Here is a 22,082-nt window from a genome sequence, read left to right on the forward strand (position 1 = left end):
TAGGTTGGATCTGCGGCGGCGCCATTAAAGCGGGAGAAGGAAGGAGGGAGGCACAAGGAACCAGCGCCGCCGCCGCTGCTGCCTGGAGCAGGAGCCGCCGCTGTCTTCGCCGGCAGGCGGAAGCGGGCATCCGCGCGCGCCGCTCTCGTACTCGCCGCAGCTCCCGGCCTAGGGGCGCGGCAGCGTCATGTCAGAGCAGCAGTTCGGGGGGGACTCGGCGGCCAGCGCCGGAGGCGGCTCGGCGGAGCAGGCGGAGCAGCAGGAGGGGATGGCTGGGGCCGGGGCAGGCGGCGCGGAAGGGGGAGGTGGTGGTGGTGGCGGCGGCGGCGGAGGAGGAGGAGGCGGCGCCGAGTCGGAGGGAGCCAAGATCGACGCGAGCAAGAACGAGGAGGATGAAGGGTGAGTAACGGCCGCTCCGGGCGGGGAGGGGGAGGCGGCCCCAGCCTGTCCCCGCCGGCCGCGCGGCGGAGCTCCCCGCTGTTTACCTCTCCGCGGCCTGGGGCCCGCAGTGATAGTCCCGGCGGCGGCCGCGCACCCCTAGCCCGGCCTCGGGTGCAGTTTGGGCGGGAGTCCCGCCCAAGGGCCCTACGTGTCTGTGGCGGGGCTGCCTGTCTCCGCCCCCGCCCGCACATGCCCGTAGCTCGGTGGCTGTAAAGCGCCTCGGGCCGCCCGCGCCGGAGATGCCGCGCGATTGTCGCGAGCCGGGCTCCCTCAGTTAGCTCTCCCCGACCCCTAGCGCCGTGCGCGGCAGCGGCGGCAGGGAGCCGGGCGTAGCCGTGCCTGCCCGGGGGAGACGATGCTGTCCCTAAGGCGGCTGTCTGGGGCGCTGGGGGCCGCTCTGGAAAAGTTCGTCAAACAGCTGCGCCAGCGACTTACTGACCCGCTCGCAGTCCCCGCTCGCTGAGGCGTTGGCCTTATGCGAACGCGCCCCATAACTTCACTTCCACTGGCTGCAGGATCGAGCCCCTAACCCTCAACCCCATGGGCAGAATAGGCGTTATCCGTCCTGCAGCAGCTCCAGGCGCTCGGACACGCTTCTGTCTGAGGGCTTCTTGCTGCGTTCGACAGAGAACGCCTAAAATTACTACGACTGAAAAGCTGCCAAGCATACTTTTCGTTGTCAGTTTGTTTAATGTGTGCATTGACTGCGTTGTGCATTGACTGCATCAGACATCGGCTAGTTCTGCTGTGACCTGGGTTAGCTAATGAAGTGTAGATGTGCCTGAATCCTGTTGCAGTTGTGGATGACACCATGAGACTAACTAAATCTCAGGTTGACAGTGTCTAAGTGACTGCTCAGGGTCCCATAGTCAGTTACTGGCAGAATGGAATCCAGGAATTCCTACTTAATGTGCTGTATTTCAGCTAGTGTTGAGAACTATTACGGTGTTCCTCTATCCACCTTCCCCACACCTTCATGTTAGTTTGCACTCTGCTAGGTAAACTACACCAAGCCACCAACAGCTTCCAATCTCCTATTTCTGAAAACGCCTTTCCTGATCTCTCTCAGCTCAAAACGTGGTATTTTCCCACTTATTTATGGCCGCCTTTAATGTTAAAGAAGGTAATTCTAGTGTGATGTAGACATTGAATCCCTACTTTAGGGTTTTGTGCTCTGCTCATCATTGTAGTGCCTTCTACAAAAAATTAATAGCAACAGCAAAAGGACTTAATGGATTCTGACTCCTCTCAGGATAAAAACTCTGCCTGGAGTATTTTTGTTTTTGTTCTCATTTTTTAGAAAACAGAAATGGCATCTTAACACAGCCAATCTGTTGTCTGTCTTTCAGTCACATCTGCTTTAGCCATTGCTGCCTAAAATAAGCGTTCACTGTGTTTTTCACTTGATAGTCCTACAGAGGCAATGCAGCAAAAGTGAGATGGATAATATTTCTCCTTGTGTCTCAACAGGATTGTTTGCTAAATTCTAATGCACTATCTTTATTGTTGGTGATGGTGCTTAAGCCAAAAAGAACTTAGTTTTTATTTTCTTTTTAAAATTGATTTTAAAGAGCTTGTAATATTCTTTCTGCATCTTTGAAAGACAAATGTGGAGCCCGACATTGTCATTATTCAGAATAGAACTGCACCCCAAAATTTGTAGTGGTCAGAACACTAAGTTAAAAGAGTGTTCAAAACTACAGTTAAATCTAGATTTAGGGTCTGTGTGGATTGTAAGGTTGAAGTTTGGTTGGGGGTTAAGTAACACTTAGTAAGTAACTTATTAAGTAACTTTTCCTAATCAAGACAAATCTTTAAATCCATATTTAGGCTTGTAAATCAATGGCCTAACTTTCAGAACGGGGAGCCCATTGCTGCTCCCATTGAAGATTATTTACTCAGTACCTCTGGAAAATCAGGCCACTTCTATTTAGATACTTAACTGTAGGCATCGATGTTGGAAAATTTTAGCCAATGATTCTGGTTGGTGAACAAAAAATTAGTCTTTGGGAAGGTGGTATAAATATCAGGGAACTAAACCATAACAGAAGTGCAAGATTTTTAGTTGTATGACAAAGTGTGATACTATAGTATGCACATAATTTATTACTGAGATGCAGTCCTGAGCTGTAAACATTCATCTATAGCCTATTGATATGGTAGTGTGCTAATTGCTGTTTTTAGCTTGTTTTTCCCTTTAATGTTTTTGGCCCCCTTGCTAATATCATGTTAATGGCTTTTGTGGGCTCTTGCTCATCTTCAGGTTGTTTAGACATTTAAACATCTGTGCTTGATAGCTAGCTACAGTGACTGCAATAAAGTTTTTTTTTTAAAAGTATAAATAAATTAAAATTGTAAGCCTAACAAATGCTGAAACTTGAATTTTGATCAGTTACTGTATTGGTTGGTTGTTCTCTAGCAATTCAAACTCCTCCCCATGGCTTTCTGAAGCGGCAGCGCCACAGCGGGAAGAATGGTAAAACTTTACATTTATTTCTAAATGCTCAAGGGCTCTGATAGCAATAAATTGAAAATCACTTTGGGGGGCAGCTGTCTGGCTTGTGCCACTAACTGGCAACTTTTAATCCCCAGGACAAATTCCCGGTGGTTATTGTTTAAATTTAATAGGATATATGCTTGTGAAACTATAAAATTGTGCAGAGTCTAATGTATAGGTTTAAAAAATTGTATTACTTAAATGGCTTGTGTTCTTTGATTATATAACTACAGTTTAGTCAAACAAGATGCATTGTATTTGTTCCTTTATGTTAATGGAGAAATACTAAATATTGACTGAGTGTTGTTAAATGGATTTAATGGCCTTCTGATTTTCATCCTAATGTGTTTACCTTACTTTCATTTCCAAATAAAATGCAGTGAGGCTTAAAATATTACAAGGTGTTGGATTATAAGAGCCATCCTCTTGGAAGAGCAAAAGTCTTACTGAATGTGCTGTAAACAAGGTTGTCTTAGATTGCTTAAGTGAAAAATTCTTAGTAAGGTCAGCTCTTAATCTTCCGAAGACAATTGTAATAATGCTTGGTGTGAGACAAGCAGAACATTTAGATATTTAAAAACAAAAATATGGGACACAGCATTCTATACTGACTTTTTACATACCAATAAACATCAATAATATTCATTTAACTGAAACATATTTTACCAATTTTTAACTAACATTTCATTTTAAAGCTTGCCTTGAATTAATCTAGCATTACATAAGGTATGCTAAGTATCTAATTAAAGTTTACCTTAAATTAGTAACTGAAATTAAATACATCCAAAGTACCTTTAAGGTAAACAGTTTGGCATATTTAACATTTCTGGAAGGTATATTTATCAATCTTTTTAGATTAGGCACTGAGTACTCACCCTTCTATTACAGTTGCCAGTAATCTTTCAATTTCTGTTAACACCCTTTGTACACAACACAATAAACCAGGATTCATTGAGGTGGAGTTCTGAATATGTTTGTGATCTCCAGTATAGTCAGATCTGAAACAATTTACTTTCTCTTAAGTGCCACCAAACCATAGTTCAGAGGGGGGCTTCAATTAATTCAGTTTTCCAATTTGGAATGGCTCCCACCTTCCTCCTGGGGGTGACATATCAGTTGAACGGTAGAGTAGAAAACAGGCTCATTGGATAAGGATAACTTCCGTACCGCAGATCTGTCTCCCGCCCTTTGCAAACATGCTTGGAAGCCTCCTGAATTCCCTCCCTGCTTCCTCAATAACTTGCCTGAGAGCAGGGAGAAAAATCAGGCAATTTTATTTTTTAAAAAAACTTCAAAAAATTAGTTTGATGTTGTCAAAGTAAACATTTACATATAGTATCCTCTTTACCTTTAATTTAGTTTTGAATTTTATAATTTAAAAGTTCACAACTGTTATTTCTACCATGTCCTTGCTGTTTAATGCATCCTCAGTTAAGTATTGTGACTCGGTTGTGGATGAGGTTTTCTAAAAGGTAGTGGTATTCAGTCTAGACTATAAGAACCACTTTACTGAGTGGTGTCAGAATGTATCCGGTGATGTTTGCATCGTAACTTTGCATTAATTCCTTCAGCTAAAGTGTGTCAGAATGTTGTTCTACTCTCCCAGAACTTGAACTCAGACTTGAAATTTGAACTCAGTAGGAAATTTCCTGACAGGTTCATCAGAAGAAACCAATTGTTTCTGCAGAATTTAAGCTTTCATCTAGGCCAGTTCTACCTGTGGAAGGCTTTGTTGATATAACTTATTCCAGTTCTACACTTCACCTGATCAAAATTAGCTATGCAAAAGGGCAGTTTTGCTGATGTAATTGTGTATATAGTAAGGGCTTTTGCCAGCACAGCTATCTGTGTCACTCACAAATCAAACCACATCACACCCCTGACCAACATAGCTGTTCTGGCAAAAGTTTGTAGTATAGACTTGACCTTAGTTTTAAGCTCTTGCAGTTGTGACAGTAACCTTCCAAATGTGATCTGGTTGCAAACTGATGAAGTATTGTTTTACTGAGTCTGTAGGTACAATTAAAGGGATACTGTCAATTTCAAATTTTGAAATACACTATGTTGCCAAAATTTCACTTCCTAATAGAACACTCTTTAAATAAGTAAAAATAAAACTTCAGAAGGTTTCATCTGCTCCCCCATTTACGCAGCTGTCTTTTTTCAGCACGGAGCAATGTAGAGGAGAAACTGTCTATAAATAAGTACTATCAAATGCACCAGGTTGTTAAACCAAAAACTCCCCAAAAATGTATTCTCTAACTTTATGTATATTAAGCATTCCAAGTAATTATAGTAGGTTTAAAGACTTCCAAAGATGATTTCTCCCCCTCCCCCCCAATATGACTGTTCCTTTAAGAAAAGTAATCAGGTCTGCTGCAACTCAGAGCCTTGTGTATAGCACTGACACTCTCAGGTAGCATGTCATCTTTGGGTTACTGCTTGCGCAAGGTCTGGGCAACAGCAGAGGCAAGCATTGTAGATATATTCATGTGGGACAATGACCCAAGGAGAAAAGCTGGGGTTGGCGGAATTAGAGCAGCAGAGACTGAACCTTGTCAACATGCATACACTCAACACAGCAACCAGGAGGCTCTTGTTGAGATGGGAGTAGAGACCAAAAACTGATTTCCTTTCCAGCATCTTTAAAGATTGGAACTTCAAATTTATAAGTCTCCATTAGACAGAAGTGATTAATCTTATTAAAAATAAAACTCCTCCAATGAAGAGGTCAGGAACAGCCCTAGGCAAAAATCTAGCGCGCACAAATTTCAGTGGCTGCTATGTACATTGAAATATTGTAATTAAGGCTTGCTTACACTTTCTGTCATGTGGTTTAACCCTGAAAACTTACTATCTTCTTACCTATTTGCCTGCATATGTTAGAAAACTTGGTTTGTGCCTCAATCACTGTGCTTTTCTTACCCTAGAGTTTTGGAGTTTGAGTATTTTCTTAATTATTTGGCTACTAATTGACAAAGTCATAAACTTAGCCTTGAAGGGTAGGCCTGTCACCTTCTTAGCTTTGTCTCTCTCCCCCCCCCCCCCCCCTTTTTTCCCAGTTATTTGCACCACGTTTTATGTCTTTTTTTTTTTTTCACTTCTGTGCGTCTTTGAATCTCTAACCCTTACATGTTTTCTGGGATGTTTCCAGGATCTCTTCTCTTTAAAGGTTTCATGACATTGTAACCTTTCTTCTGAGAGCTGGAGGGTCATGGCTTCCTCTCTGCCTTGTAAATGCTGCTTATGCAATCTGAAAGTTTATGGGATGCATTTACATTCCACAATGACTTACTGCAGTGGTTTTTACCCATGTAAATTGGATGGCCCAAATCATCTTATTTATTATATAGCTTTCTCATTTCAATTCATATTGAAAGTAAGCTCCTGAAGTCTTCACTCGGACTATAGTTTTGATTTGTAGCCAGGGTCCAAGAGTATGTCTCACATTATCCACTGAACAATGACTGTGAGGGTGGTTACTTTAGAATTAGAGACTAGGTAGGAAGAGGTGGTGTCCAAGTTGCTACTGAGAATTGGTAACACCAAACCACAGGCTGATTACATAGGAAATACTCTGCACTGAGACAGCTATTGATAACTGTCATTTTTCCTTCAAGGTATTTTGAAGTGGGGTTTGTTTGTTTGTTTGTTTGGGGTTTTTTTAGGGAGTTTGATTCTTCCTTGTTCATTGGTGTCAGACATTGTCAGTTTTTCTTTATTTAACATATCCAGAGAGATTTCATTGTGTACATCGGTGAGTTCTGTTGATACTGCATTTTTCCCTAGCATTCTGTCTAGGCAATGCCCTTCTGAACAGATTCCACTTTTTCAGAGGCCATATTACTAACATTTTTCATTGTACCTGTATAATACCTTCTTGCAGCGTCTTTCATTCAGGGTGTCCTTTTCCGCCTTATTAATCTTATGAAATTGTTCTTTTCTTACATTACTGCATCACAAGCTACTATGTACGTCACTAGCTACCTATATATAGTAACCAAATATACAGGAGTCCATTCCATAGCTTGCTTAAGGTCTTTTAAACTGTTTGTACTGTCTAATTCCACTCCACTTTAACTTCTGGGTTTATAAAGGCCTGATCCCCCATGCTTCCAGAGATGCTGAACACCTTTAGCTGCCATTGCCTTCAGTTGGTGGTGTGGGTATTCAGTGTGTGTAAAAATATAATCTCTGTGTATAGACTCCTGAAATTTTGACATGAAAGTTGTCATTTCTAAAAGCCAGTGTTGTGTAAATGGGATAATCTTTTCAAGTACAAAATGTTTTGGACTTTGGCTGCTGGGAATAATGTACTGTCTTTTTTAGATAAATCCTGTGAATTGTTCCAACTGCGTTCCTGTTAGAGGCCATGCTTTCTATGTGAATCACTACAGTTGAGACCAGTTCAGGTGCTCAAGTTTGTCATGGTACTCCTCATCTCCCAGTTTAACTGGTAGAGCTAGTCTGGTTTTCAAGGCACACTGCAAAGTTCCTGTTTCCTCATGCTTTTGAGGAGAAGGGACTTGATGGGGCACCTGGGTTAGATATGAGTGTTATGACACTTCGAACACAGACATTCGGGCACTACTACTAAATCCCTATTAAAAAAAAGAAAATGAATGAAATCTTTACAAACAAAAAAGCCTGTCCCCAAAACTTAATATGAGGAGCGTTTTTACACCAAGAAGATGGAGGAGCCATAGACCCCAAGAAGTCCACTAGGGGCTTTGTTGTTGCTGTTGGTTTTAAGTGGAAGATGCTTAGATACTACAGTGGTGAGCAGCAGTACAAAATCCTACCATAGATGGCTGTTAGGACTTGAAAGTTGGTTGATTTTGCTGGGTAGATTGGCTTGAGCTCTTGCCTTTTCAAATAGTGTGAGTGACTGGGCAGGGTGTACCAACAATATCAAGCTCATGTCATCAGTGGATTTTTTTTCCCAAGGCTTCCCGTATTTAACATATTTTATACAGAGCATTTCATAAAGTGTATTTCTGTATCAATAATTTAATAGTACTTTTTATTACAACATAAACATGTAATGCATAACATAGCTATCCATTCCAACACTTTGAAAATAATTTTAATAACTAACTTAAATTGTTCTTAGCCCTTACAATGAATGGCAAGTGAAATTCACTGTTAAATGAGTGTACACTGTTAAAACCTTTTAGATTCAAACATCTAACTGTAAATTAATGTTAAAATTAAAATAGCGAGATGAGGCACAGGCTGGTTCTCTAGTGATCCCTCTGGCCAATTAGAGCACTGCTAGGCAGGATGATGGGAGGATATATGTGTAGTGTTCATCTAATAGCCCATATAGCCGAAGGGAATCCTCACAGTGGCAAAAATAAGGTAGATGTGGTATTTTCACTATTCTAACCAGCATAATATTTAAACACTGAAGTACATATAAAAAATCCCAAGATTCTAGGGAAGCCAAAAGTTTAAAAAAAAACAAACAACTCCTTCGAGTGCTTGCTCATGTCCATTCCACTATAGGTGTGGGCACGCCTCCGTGCACGGTTAACTGGAACTTTTTTCCCCTTAGCAGATTCCGTAGGGCCGGCTCTGGCGCCCTTTGGAGCTCCGTGCACATGCCCCGGTATATGAGATGCTGCCGGCCCTATGCCCCCTCAGTTCTTTCTTTCCGCCCATGACGGTTGCTGGAACTAGCCTTACTCTCAGCAAGTACTATTCCCCTTGTTTGAATTTGTTTGTTATTCTAAGTTAGTTAAGTAGTTGTTAAGAGTGGTTAGAGATAAGGCAAGTCCCTGCAGGGACTTTGAGCGGTCTGCCCTGGTCGCTGGGATTAAAGCTGTGTGCCTCCTGCGGGAAGGCCTTCCCGCTCAGCAACCCCCATAACCACTGCCTTAAGTGCTTGGGGGAAGCACACAGAAAAGAGAAGTGTAAGATCTGCAGGGCTTTCCAATTGAGGACTCAGAAGGACCGAGAAATCCAGTTGAAAGCCCTGTTGAAGGAGTTAGTGCTCCGCCCGGGGTCTGAGCCAGCCCGCTCCACCTCGGCACCGAGCATGACCTCGGTATGGAGCACACCACCGGCACCGGCCTCGATTGGGCACCATGCAACATCACTGGCACCGAAGAGGAAAAAGCAGCGTGCGGACACTCCTCTGCGCTATTGGTATGGGGAGGGTTGAGTGCGGAGATGCACCGAACTCAGCCCATCGAGTCTTCTCCGGTGCCTGCATCTCTAGTCTGGGAGCCTCTCTTGACTCCTGGGAGTGGGAGAGTGCCCTTGCCGACGTGGTCGACACCAGAGGCTTTTCAGGTGGAAAGAGCCTTGTTGGCCTTGCCTATGCCACCTCCACCGCCCCTCCACCGATGAAAAAGGGACTGGTATCACGGGGGAAACCCGTGTTGGGTCCCCCTGAAGGGCGGTGGAGATCCCCGGGGTTCTCTGGGGGTAGAACAGAGCCGACCTGCTTCAACACAGGACGCGGAGTCTCCCTCTCGGTGCCAACATTGATTCCCCCGCAGCGGAGGCAGCACATGCCAGGAGGCAGCACCGGTCGAGGTCTGCCAGGTGGTGCTCGGACAGCTCCCGTTCCAGCACTGAGGAGTTCGCCCCACCGAGGCGGCTCAGAACTCGGTCGCCGTCGAAGGACCCAGCACTGCGCAGTCCACGACGCGGAACCTGGTCGCCGGAGTCCAGCTCGGCACCGAAGTTGTCTGCAGGGCCGCAAGGCAAGCAGCAGCGGAAATCTTCGGTACCGAGACGACACTCCAGTACCTCTAGCTCTTTGGAGCGCACCTCCATTCGTCAGCACCATTCGTGGTGACAGAAGCAGTCCTCGTTGTCCTCCAGGTTGGAGGTGTCGAGAGGGCGGTCCCTGGAACAGAAGGGTGCCCGGGACCGAGGACGTACACAGCAATACCAGTCCAGTGACTTGGGGTCTCCAGGGGGGACAGTTGTCAGGAGAGCTGACGCCCCAACAAAACGTCACAGCCTGTGGCGCAGTCAGCCCATGTTGGCCCCAGGATCAATGGCTGCAACAATGGCCTATTGGGCCCTATGGGGTATCTAGATGGGGCTGGGGCCCCGATCCATCTTGTCATCAGGGGTGCAGTCTGTGCCTCCGGCACAGGAGAAGGCCCATAGACACCACTCCTCGGACAAGAAGTCGGACCCCATGGAGGGACCCTCAACGGGTTCAATCCTTCGCCAGGAGGGGGCACACACACAAAACTCGCCTCGGCAGTCCTCTTCTTCCTCACCGGACGAGCCAGTCTCCCGGAACCACTCTGTGCCACTGGAGGATTTCAGGGCATACCAGGAGCTGCTAAAGAGGGTGGCTTCCAACTTGGGGCTGGAGGTGAAGGAGTTAGAAGAGGCCAAAGATAGCCTCTTTAATGTGCTGGAGGCGGCTGCCCCAGCGAAAGTGGCCCTTGCAGTCCACAAAAGGGTCCTTAATATTGTAAAGGCCCTGTGGCAAACCCCTTCCTCGGTCACCCCTACATCAAAGGTGGCCGAGAAAAAAAATTATGTCCCGACTGAAGGGTCTTAGTGTTTGTTCATTCACTCTGCCCTGGGAACCCTGGTGGTAGATGCAGCTAACTAGCATGACAGGCAAGGTCAGCCAGGGTCCACTCCCGAGATTAAAGACAGTAAGAAGCTGGACTTGTTTGGGGGAGAGGTTTATTCCACAGCAAGCCTGCCGTTCAGGATTGCCAACCATCAGGCCCTCCTGGGTAGATATAATTTCTGGGGGACTCTCTCAGGCGGTTCACTGAGGCCTTGCCCCAGGACCAGGCTGCAGACTTCAACACTATTGTGGAGGAAGGAACCACAGTAGCTAGGACAGTGCTCCAGACGTCCTGTGACACTGCTGACTCGGCAGGCAGGGCCATTGCCTCTGCCATCTCTACGAGAAGGTGCTCGTGGCTGCAATCCTCGGGCCTGTCCCAGGAGGTGCAGCAGTCAATTCAGGACCTCCCCTTTGATGGGTCGGCCCTATTCTCTGACCAGACGGATGTGAAGTTGCATGGTCTAAAGGATTCCAGGACCACACTTTGCTCCCTGGGCCTCTACATGCCCCAGTTTTCCAGGCATCAGTTACGGCCCCAGGCACAGCAGCAGCCAAGGCCTCTGCCCAGGCCTTTTCAACCTGATAGGAAGAGGGTGTTTAGAAGGAGAAATCAGCACCACAGCTCGTCCTTAGCAGGGGCCCCCCAGGAGGTTGGGCAACCAGAGGAGACAATTTTGATGGTCCGCCCGAGGGTGGCGCCACAACTGCTCTCCTAGATCTATTCCGCTGCTTCCTAAACAGGTTAAGCCTTTCTATCCCGAATGGGCAAAGATCACTTGGGACCTTTGGGTCCTTTGGCATAGTATCAGGCGGCTATGCCCTACAGTTTACATCTAATCCCCGCCCCCTCCCCAAGAGCCCTCCCCCTCTGTCCCTCTTCAGGGACTCCTCTCACGAGCAACTCCTCTTGCAGGAGGTGGACACCCTCCTCAACATAGGAGTGGTGGTTATGGTTCCTCAAGGCAGAAGGGGAAAGGGGTTCTATTCGAGGTACTTCCTCATCCCCAAGGTGAAGGGGGGTCTGAGACCCATATTAGACCTGCGTCGTCTAAATAAATATGTCAAACGACTCAGGTTTCGCATGGTCTCCCTAGCCTCCATAATCCCTTCCCTGGATCCAGGAGACTGGCATGTCAATCTCAAGGACGCATACTTTCATGTGTCTATCCTCCCCAGCCACAGGCACTTCCTCCATTTCACGGTGGCTGGTTCCCACTACCAATTTACAATCCTGCCCTTTGGCCTGTCTTCGGCTTCAAGGGTGTTCACTGAGTGCATGGCGGTAGTGGCTGTCCACCTGAGACGAAAGGTTGTGCAAATTTTTCCTTACCTAGACGATTGGCTGATCAGGGGCAGGAGAGCGTGACCCTCACTTGCTCCATGTGCAGCAGGCTGGGACTGCTCATAAACGAGCAGAAGTCCACACTAACCCCAGTACAACGCATAGAATTCACTGTGGCCACTTTGGATGCTTCCCAGGCCAGAACCTTCTTGCCTCAGCCACATTTCGAGGCGATGGTCCCTATCATCTCCCAGCTGCACTGATATCCCATGACAACAGTCAGGCACTGCCTACAGCTGTTAGGCCACATGGCGGCCTGCACATACGTAGTGTGAGTAGCTCGCCTGAGGCTCAGACCGCTTCAGGTGTGGTTGGCCTCTGTATATGTGCCGAGCAGACACCCATCGAACCGGGTGGTCACGGTTCCCCCACCTGTCTTAGTCTCCCTAAACTGGTGGCGGACTCCTAGGGCAGTGATGAAGGGCGTTCCGTTCAGGGAACTGATCCCGTTGGTCACCCTAATTTCCGATGCGTCGGATGTAGGATGGGGAGCCCACATCAGCGCCAACCTAGGCACTCAGGGGCTCTGGTTGGGGGAGGAGAGGCTCCTGCACATAAATGTGAAGGAGCTGAGGGCCATTTGCCTAGTGTGCAAGGTGTTCCTCTGATTCTTGACAGGCAGAGTGGTGCAGGTGCTGACGGACAAAACTGCAGCCATGTTTTACATAAACAGGCAGGGTGGAGCGCTCTCCTCAGCCCTCTGCAAGGAAGCTATCCATCCATCTTTGGGACTTTGCCATGAGGCACGATTTCCACTTGATTGCCTCTCACTTCCTGAGAGTGAACAACGATGAGGCGGATGGCCTCAGCAGGTCATTTCTACCCCTCACTACTGGTTGTTGCACCCAGAGGTGGTGGCTATGATCTTCCAGAAGTGGGGCATTCCCCAACTGGACCTATTGGCGTTGCCCTGGAACACGAAATGTTCGAGGTTCTGCTCACTCCGGGGTCGTGAGACTGGGTCAATTTCCGACATGTTCCTCATGGATTGGATGGGGGGCCTCATGTATGCATTCCCACCCATTCCGCTCCTACCCAAGGTCCTGCTAAAAATAGAGGGACAGGAAGAACATTATACTCATTGCTCCAGCCTGGCCAAGATACCACTGGTTCAGCATGCTGCTGGACCTTTCAATCGCCCCACCCCTGGAGGTTTTAAGGCGGCACGACCTTCTATCCCAGGACCACAGTCGCCTGTTGCACCCGGACCTGAACTTCCTGCACCTCACAGCCTGGAGGCTCTGTGGCTGACAGAGGGAGAGTGAGCCTGCTTTGTGCAGGTCCAACAAGTCCTGCTCGGCAGCAGGAAACCTTCCACACAGGTCGTGTATTGGGCTAAGTGGAGGCGGTGTACCTGTTGGGCGGAGTCCTGGGGTATTCCGCCCAGCCTCTCACCCATACAGGCGATCCTGGAGTACCTGCTCCAGCTAAAGCTCCAGGGTCTGGCGCTGGCCTTGCTGAAGGTTCATCTGGTGGCCATTTTGGCCTTCTATCAGCCGCTAGAGGGGAGATCACTATTCTCCCATCCCATGTCGGTCATGTTCCTCAAGAGGGTGGAGAGGCTATCCGCAGGTCCGTGACCCGGTGCCTCCCTGGGATCTCAACCTGGTCCTCTTGAGACTCACGGGGCCCCCCTTCAAACTCATGTCTTCATGCCCTCTGCTCCTGCTTTCATGGAAGGTAGCCTTCCTGGTGGCCATTACTTCAGCCAGGAGGGTCTCCGAGATTAGGGCCTTGACCTCGGAGCTCCCTTATACAGTATTCTATAAGTACAAGGTCCAGTTGAGGCCACACCCAGCCTTCCTGCCCAAGGTAGTTTCCCAATTTCATTGTAACCAGGATATTTTTCTCCCTGTGTTTTTTACCAAATCGCACAGTTCGGAGGAGGAGAGGAGATGGCATTTGCTGGATATGACATGAGCCATGGCCCTCTACATCGAGCGTACAAAGCCATTCCGGAAATCGACGCAGCTCTTCGTCGCAGTGGCGGACCATATGAAGGGCTCACCTGTCTCCACCCAGTGCATCTCCTCGTGGATTACATGGTGAATCAAGTTCTTCTACGAGCAGGTGAGGGTGCCGCTTCCGGGAACCATCACAGCGCACTCAACCAGAGCTCAAGCCTAGTCTACAGCCTTCCTGGAGAGAGTGCCCCTGCAGGACATCTGCAAAGCTGCCACCTGGTCGTCTGTGCATACCTTCATGTCCCACTATGCCATCGTCCAGCAGGCAAGAGAGGGCGCAGGATTCGGCAGAGCCGTGCTGAGTGCAGCTCACTGGCAGCTCCTACCCACCTCCAAGCTATTGCTTTTTACTCACGTATAGTGGAATGGACATGAGCAAGCACTCGAAGAAGAAAACAAGGTTACTTACCAGTAGCTGATGTTCTTGGAGATGTGTTGCTCATGTCCATTCCACAGCTCACCCCCCCGTCTCCGCTGCCGGAGTTGGCAGAAAGAAGGGACTGAGGGGGCATAGGGCTGGCAGCGCCTCATATACTGCGGCATGTGTGTGAGGCTCCAGGGGGTGCCGGAGCTGGCCCTACGGGATCTGCTAAGGGGTAAAAAAGTTCTGGTTAACCGTGCACGGAGGCCTGCACACATCTATAGTGGAATGGACATGAGCAACACATCTCGAAGAACATGAGTTACTGGTAAGATATTACAGTATGTTAGAGTACTTCAACATCTTTAAGAGCCAACAAAGCTAGCCATTCTAATGGCCTATCTTAATCTGAGTAGTATTACTGTGCTTATCTATGGAAATGGACAAAAAATGTTGGTTTCATACTGTAATTTTTCCTGTTTTTGATCCTTTTCATGGGCATAATGATATGAAGGAGGATTTTGGTAAGCTTTTGCATTGATATAATTAGCTCATTTATTGAGTCCTGTAAACCTGTCTCCTTTTTCTTTCCTTGCTTCATGCAGCAAAAAGTTCCCAAAATAGTTTGTTGGGAAATCTAATTCCCCAACATGCCATAGATATAACACCAAGCCTTGTCTGTTGTTCTAAAATCCTTGAAGACTTGAAGTTCTCCTATAAATGTATCCTTCTAAAGCGTTGATACTCAGATTGAGGCTTGCGAGCTGCAAGTGGCTCTTTAATGTGTCTCCTGCGTCTCTTCACAGCACATGACATTATAACGCTGTGTTTTAATTATTAACCGATAAGGATGCTTTTACTATGTTATTAACCAGTTGTAGTTGATAAAATAATACTTGATCATTCATTTTGCTGTGAGAATAATATATATATAATTTATGAAAACAGAAAATGAACCAATGAATTCTTACTACTGTGGCTCTTTTGGGTAATGTTGATTGCTAATTTGGCTCCTGACCAACTGACGTCTGTGTGTGCTCCAGAGATGCTTTAGAACAGTGATAGAGTACTTATTGAGTGTTGGGCACTGCTAATGTGGTGGTGCAACACTCAGTAGGTCCAATTTTGGGAGGAATGTTGGGGGGGTGCAGCAGGGCCCAGGCCAGCCCCCATTGTGGGTTTGGAGGGAGTGCTGCTCCAAGCTCTGCTCTGGCCCCGCCCCCCAGCTGTGGCCCTGGCCACGGTTCCCGGCTCGACCCGCGACCCTGCTCCCAGACTTGGCTGCCACAGCCCAGCATCTGTCTGCGGACTTGGCCCCTAGCCAGTGTTACCCGGTGGCCTCAGTCCCTGGCTGCCACGGCCCTGCTCCCAGCCACAGCTGGGCATGCACGTGGGGGGTGCAACCTAAAATGTTTGTGGACCCCTGAACTAAACCTTCCATATTTGTCTTGAAAGCACTTGGGAAGGGCTTCTAGTACTTTGCGGTAGAGAACAAAGACTATTGGAACAATATATGAACAGATGGAAAGAAGTGGGTCTGCTGGGGATTAATTTAGAATTTTTTTTTGGTTGGGGCATATGTCATAGTCACTGGTATTACATATGTCTCATCTCCTAAAGGCTGGAGCCTCTGTCCACCGCAGTTGCATAAGGATCAGATAAAGCGGCCAAAAGTCTGTGGGTTCCCAAGGCCATAACTAATGTAGCAAAGCCTGGAAGTGAGTGGCCTTGATGGTCAGTTCTGTATGTGCATTTTGGATTTAGAGGTGATCTGGTGACATAATGATGTGACATACCAGCACATCTACAGCTGGGTTATATGTTTTGTAAACTGCCTGTCTGCACATGGGTAATATGGAACAGGTTGCATTTATATTGTATACAGAGGAACTATTCTAAGGCTTTCTAGAATGAATACCAACTCTTGTGGAAACAAGTTTCAATTGGGGCAATAAAGAGAACTAGATCTTATAGGAAATGTCTTGGAAGATCTGGCTGAATATTGTTTTCTTGTAAGTTTTGGAGCTGACTATAAAGCAAAATTACTTTAAAATGAGTCTTCACTGGAATGGGTACAAATAACATTTGTCTAATAGCTTTAGGAAAGATTCCATTCACACGTTCACTTGGTTAATTAACATTAACACAAAGCATAAAATGCTCCCTTTTGAGGAGCTAAGATGTTTGCCTTTTCATATCCTAACTCTTTGCATTGGGAGAGTGACTTGATTCCAAGCATCTAGTGTATCTTCATATTTACAATTAAAATGAAAATCAAACTTCGATGAGCCTACCCACATTAAGTTGCATGGCCAATCGATTGGGAAAACAATGGATTTGTAACTTTTCACATTCATTTTGGAAAAACACATTGCCTCATCAGTATCTAATATAATAAATTTAGTATTCGTCTTGGTCTGAGCAAGTAACTTTGGAGTCGTGTTCCAGTACTGCTTACTCTCCTTCCATTTGAGTAGCATAGTTTGTCCCCAATTTGGTAGAATTTTTGTCTAGGAACTTAAGTAGACATATTTGTTCATGTCCAGCCCAGTCTGGCATGCAAGGATCAGTGGGTAATCTGCACTTACTTTGTGCGTTTATTTTGAAAAGTAACTGTGATAATGACATCTGATTCCCTGTGGGGCTGTGTGAGTGCCACTGAGAACAGAATGTGGCCGGAAGGTTCTTCAGTGTTAGTGATGTGAGCTAGAAAGAATCCACCTTGCCTTTTCAGCCCCCAGGTTGAGTTTGTAGGGCTGGCAGCTTAATAAGTCTTATTTGTAAACTAAATAAATGACTGAGATGCAAATATGGAACTCAAAATGTCACCGATTTTTTCAGGGTATATCTGCATTTGTGGCAAATCTGACCAGAGCCACTTTCTGAAATGTAGATGGATGATCAGATGTATAAGATGTATTGCTGATATATCCTACCAAAGTTCTCTAGTTGGAAAAATGAGCTCTTATTTAAAAAAAAAAAAAAAGAATAATAATAATCCTGTATGCCAAATTTTAGGACAGACATTAACAAATTAATAATCTTGTCTTTACAGGAAAATGTTCATTGGAGGCCTTAGCTGGGACACTACAAAGAAAGATCTGAAGGACTACTTCTCCAAATTTGGTGAAGTCGTAGACTGCACTCTGAAGTTAGATCCTATCACAGGGCGATCAAGGGGTTTTGGCTTTGTACTTTTTAAAGAGTCTGAGAGTGTAGATAAGGTAGTGTTATTCTCTAATCTAATCCATTTAACGTTTAAACGAGCAGTACAGAACTCCGTATTAAGGCTCTTGCGTGCATCTTGTCTATATAATCTATAAAAAAGATACAGCTTTGAGAAGCAATAATTTTAAGAGGCTGCTGCTTGAAATGCTTTTACTTCAACCATCTGGCTGAACTGTCCAGCTCATTGACAGCGAGCAGCCTCTCTCCAAGTGTGGTCTTATGACTGTCACTGCAAAGAAATGTCTCTCAGCATGTCTGCCCTGAGGCCTGACCTACATTACCGGGGTAGGTCCAAGTAAGCTGCCTTGCGTTGAGCTAGCTGTGGAAGTGTCTTCACTTATCTTTGGCTCCAGCTGTCCTAGCACTCCTCGAGCAGCGTAAAGTCACAGTTGATGTAATTAAGTTGATGCAGTGTCAGTGTAGACACTGTTGCTTATGTTGACTGCTACTGGCTTTCAGGAGCCATCCCACAATGCTCCAGACTGACAATACAATCGATTCAGGCACTTCTGGTGACGACGCACAACACTGACATAAGGAGCCAAGTGTGCACATGCACAAATGATTTAATAACTGGTGGCTGTATGCTGACGTAAGTTAGGTTGACATAACTGTGTGGTGTAGACAAGGCCTCAGACACTACTGTTATAAATACTATAGAAAAAACCTTGGATATCTATAAGGCCCTTCATTTTTAGTTTTTACAGATTTTTTTTTAAACCAAAAAATTCCCAGGTTTTACAAAAGCTATTTTATTTATGCCAGTTTTCACCTGAGTATTGGACTACTCAGGTACCTGAAAATATTGACTCTCAAGAAAATCCCATACATTACGTTAGGTAGATGTGTTCATGTTAATAATAAATTGGAGACAAGGTGGATGAGGTAACATCCTTTATTGGATCAACTTCTTCTGGTGAAAGAGACAAGTGTTATAATGTCTGTGTTTTAGCACTTCTCTCTAATATCCTGGGACTAACATGGCTACTACAACACTGCAAATGATAATTAATTAGTCTAAGTGCAAAGCTCTGTTAAAACAATGTAATTTAATCTAGTGGAAGATATATACACACATGTATGCATATATGTATGCATTGTTGTTGCATAGTTCCTGAAATAAACCACAGCATTGTACTGATTTTACTTTCAATACTCTTCACTATTTGTTGCCCTCTGTCCACAATGTAACCCCCATGTTTACACAGAAAAGTTAACTTTTTGCACCAATTTTCACCCATTTTTAAATTTCTTAATAAAACTGATCAATTTCTGGGAAATGTCAAACAATATAAAAAATGAAGGGCCGTGGATATCCAGTACTGTGGAACCATCTGCTCCGCAAGATTATTGGAACTTATGTGCTCTGAACAGATGGTACTTCACAAAATATAGCATTAGAAGACAGTGGTTTGATCTTTCAAACTCCCTTTTAGAGTGTCATCTTTGAATACTGTGTATTTAATTTTCTTTTATGCCACTCAGCTCCAAAGTGATAAGTGCTTTTGGGGAAGAAACATATAGGCATTGTACTTTGACCCATATTGCAGACCTTTTACTTGATTATGCACTTGTAAAAGTACTCAGTTTATGCCTATCTTTAGTTAATGCGGTTATCTTTGGTGCTACACTTTACCAAAAACTGCAGTAAAGTATTCAGTTAGTTTGAAAAGTCAAAATGTTGTTAACTTCAAATTTTATAGGTCATGGACCAAAAAGAACATAAATTGAATGGAAAAGTGATTGATCCAAAAAGAGCTAAAGCCATGAAAACAAAAGAACCTGTTAAAAAGATTTTTGTTGGTGGACTATCTCCAGATACACCTGAGGAGAAAATAAGGGAGTATTTTGGAGGTTTTGGTGAGGTAGGTGACAAAAGCTGATTAATCCACTTCTATTTTGAATAGCTTCTGGCATTGAAACATTTTAACTTTGACAATGGTACTGTTTTCAGGCATGTTTTTAAAATGTTGAAGCTTAATGTCATTTGCCTGTCCAGTGTAGACTAGACATAACTATGGAGTGTATAAAATTTTCTAGACTAAGGGGACACATAATCTTAGTGGCTAAAGCAATTCAGATTTGCTATGAAAATTCTTTTCACCCAGTGGGCTGAAACTTTTTTTGAAAGGAGAGTAAAATATTTCTGCTTTATTTTCTAACAATCTGCATGGTAAATGTGGACAAAGTAACTTTTGTTCTTGTGCTGGTAAACTTCCATAAGTTCTATAAATCTGTCTTGAATGGCTGCCTATTCCCCATTGACCTGGTGAATCCAGCTAATATGAACCTTTCAGCCCATGTCAACACAACAGATACAATTGTCAAGCAGCCTGGACACCACTGGTTGTGCCCTAACCTGATTACAAATGTAGTTCCACTTTGTAATGTACTGTGGACCTTGACTGGTCTATATTAAAGTGGAGCCTACTTTGTAATTTGACTAGGGAGATACGTTGTAGCTAGGTTCCTTTATTTACATTTATGTATTTGCAGTCAAGTTCTTAAACCTAGCATCTAAAATTGTTCTTGTAACACAGTTTTAGTGCCAGGATGGGTAATAAAGGTGTCAAAATGCTGGAACTACATCTCTTCACAGAAAGTATCTGAAGTTTATTTAGACCTGCTGGATGTTAGAAATACTTGACATAGTTTTATGGATAGGCAAATAAAATTAAGGTCAAGTTGGGAATAAGTATTGAGATCAATTTAAATGTTCTTATGTATACTGTAGCCATGCAAATATCCTTACAAGTGTAAATCTATCACAGTTTAGCTAAGTAGTGCTTAGTTTTTCATGAGGCCCTGCTATGTATTTGAATGCTTTATCAAGAAAACTGGGTAGAAACTGAAAAATACTGTGAAGCAAATCATGCTGATGTAATTATTGAAGACTTTTTTAACATTAACTTAAATTTGAATGTGAACATGAAATATATATGTATATATTACTTTCATTTTCCATATATGGTGGGAGTAAAATGCCTGTGCATGGAAACTTGCTACTTGCATATATCAGCTAATGGTTAAATAAGTTCAGTTAACTAATATGAGCTATACAGAGTAAACTTGTGTGATTATTTGATTTTAAACATAGTAAAGTAAGGAGGGTTGTTTGGTAAGAATGACAATGAAATACGCTGACTTGTTTTCACCAGGTGGAATCTATAGAACTCCCCATGGACAACAAAACCAATAAAAGGCGTGGATTCTGCTTTATTACTTTCAAGGATGAGGAACCAGTGAAGAAAATAATGGAAAAAAAATACCACAACGTCGGTCTTAGTAAAGTATGTTAAAATCTTACTAGAGACATTTTAAAGTGCTTGTAATAACAGCAAATAACTGTGTGTTGAATACATTAAGACCTGCCTCCATTTTATTTGTGGTAATATCCTGGAAATGTATGGTCTAGCTATACTGAAGTATTTTAGCTCATCTATGTTTGTATTATATAGGCACCAAGTATTACCTAGATTCTTGATACGTGTTGGGAACCATTGTCCATGTCTTTCTCTGGAAAAGAGACTGTGCCCCTATGCCACTCTTGCGTCCATCTAAGTTTGTGGCCTTAGACTCTATCATCCTTTTCTTTTAGTGGCTGGGCAAGAACACGCTCACTTATCCCCAAAGCCCTGAATTCCCACTGGTAGGGCTCAGTGTGCCAACCTTCCCCCTTCCACATCCTCCCCCCAGGGTGAGACTTACCCCTTATCTCCTTCCTCCCAAGTTGCCATCTCCTTCAGGGCCCACTACAGCCTCGTTCAAGAACCCTGGAATCTCTCCCCTCCACAGCCTTCTCTGCCCTCTTCTACCACACATATACTTTATAGTTTTGGAATGGTTTGTTTCTTTGTGTCATCATACTTTGCATCCTGGTTTAACTGGTTTAACAACTTGGAAATGCTTTCTTGTTAATAAATCGTTAAGTGGGGTATAAACCAGTGAAAATTGTCTTAAACTGTCACTAAAGCAAAATGGAAACATGCTTACTACTGGATGCTAGACTATGTAGTTCAGAAGTTGCATCACTTGTTTAGGTATGGCTAATAGCAAAAATAATGTAAAAATGAAAGTGTAAATGGTTTACATGGCTGTTTATATACTGATGGCTAAACTGAGCTTTCAGAACATAACTGAGTAAAACTGGTGATGCCTTCACAATTCAACTCTGGTCCCAACTTTGTAAGGCTATAAAAATTTATAATTCAGATGAAAAACTGAACAATGGAACTAAAATTTATCTAAACAAATCCTTTACAAATTAGTGTCTACACCAGAAGTGATGGAACTAGCTTGTCACTGAATTTTCACACACTGTGAATTAGAGTAGGTAACTGTTCTTAGGTTGAAGTAATTTGTTCTTTTCATAAGTCTCCAGTGTTACCAATTTTTCTTATACATTCATCTCTTAACTAAAGTATGAACGTACAATCAGTTGGCTATAAATTACGCTTTTTTCCCAATGAGGTCTGATTTTAACTTTTGGTCTCCTAGTGCGAAATAAAAGTAGCCATGTCAAAGGAACAGTATCAGCAGCAACAGCAGTGGGGAAGTAGAGGAGGGTTTGTTGGAAGAGCTCGTGGAAGAGGTGGTGGTAAGCTTGTGCTTAACTTTCTACTGATTTTAGAGGGGTGGCTTGCTGGAATAAAAGAGCATGCTATATTCTTTCAGTATTCTGATTTTTGGCAATT

General features: G+C 44.4%; 1 protein-coding gene across 3 annotated transcripts in view; it reads left to right on the forward strand.

The window, feature by feature from the left end:
- Positions 1–22,082, forward strand: part of HNRNPD (heterogeneous nuclear ribonucleoprotein D) — a 32,223-nt gene continuing 10,141 nt past the window's right edge. The window contains exons 1-6 of one of the 3 annotated variants that reach the window (XR_010921484.1): positions 1–399; positions 2,861–2,917; positions 17,216–17,384; positions 19,092–19,253; positions 20,547–20,678; positions 21,886–21,985. Coding sequence is in view for 2 of the 3 variants with exons in the window: in XM_067556870.1 (XP_067412971.1) it covers positions 188–399; positions 2,861–2,917; positions 17,216–17,384; positions 19,092–19,253; positions 20,547–20,678; positions 21,886–21,985 (832 nt within the window). In the remaining variant the exon portion in view is untranslated. The remainder of the gene's footprint in view (positions 400–2,860; positions 2,918–17,215; positions 17,385–19,091; positions 19,254–20,546; positions 20,679–21,885; positions 21,986–22,082) is intronic. The other 2 variants (XM_067556870.1, XM_067556871.1) reach the window with 2 other exon arrangements.

This window comes from Emydura macquarii, unplaced genomic scaffold, assembly GCF_026122565.2.
Source record: "Emydura macquarii macquarii isolate MOO-44397 ecotype Brisbane River unplaced genomic scaffold, CSIRO-AGI_Emac_v2 contig_1790, whole genome shotgun sequence".
NCBI lineage: Eukaryota > Metazoa > Chordata > Testudines > Chelidae > Emydura > Emydura macquarii.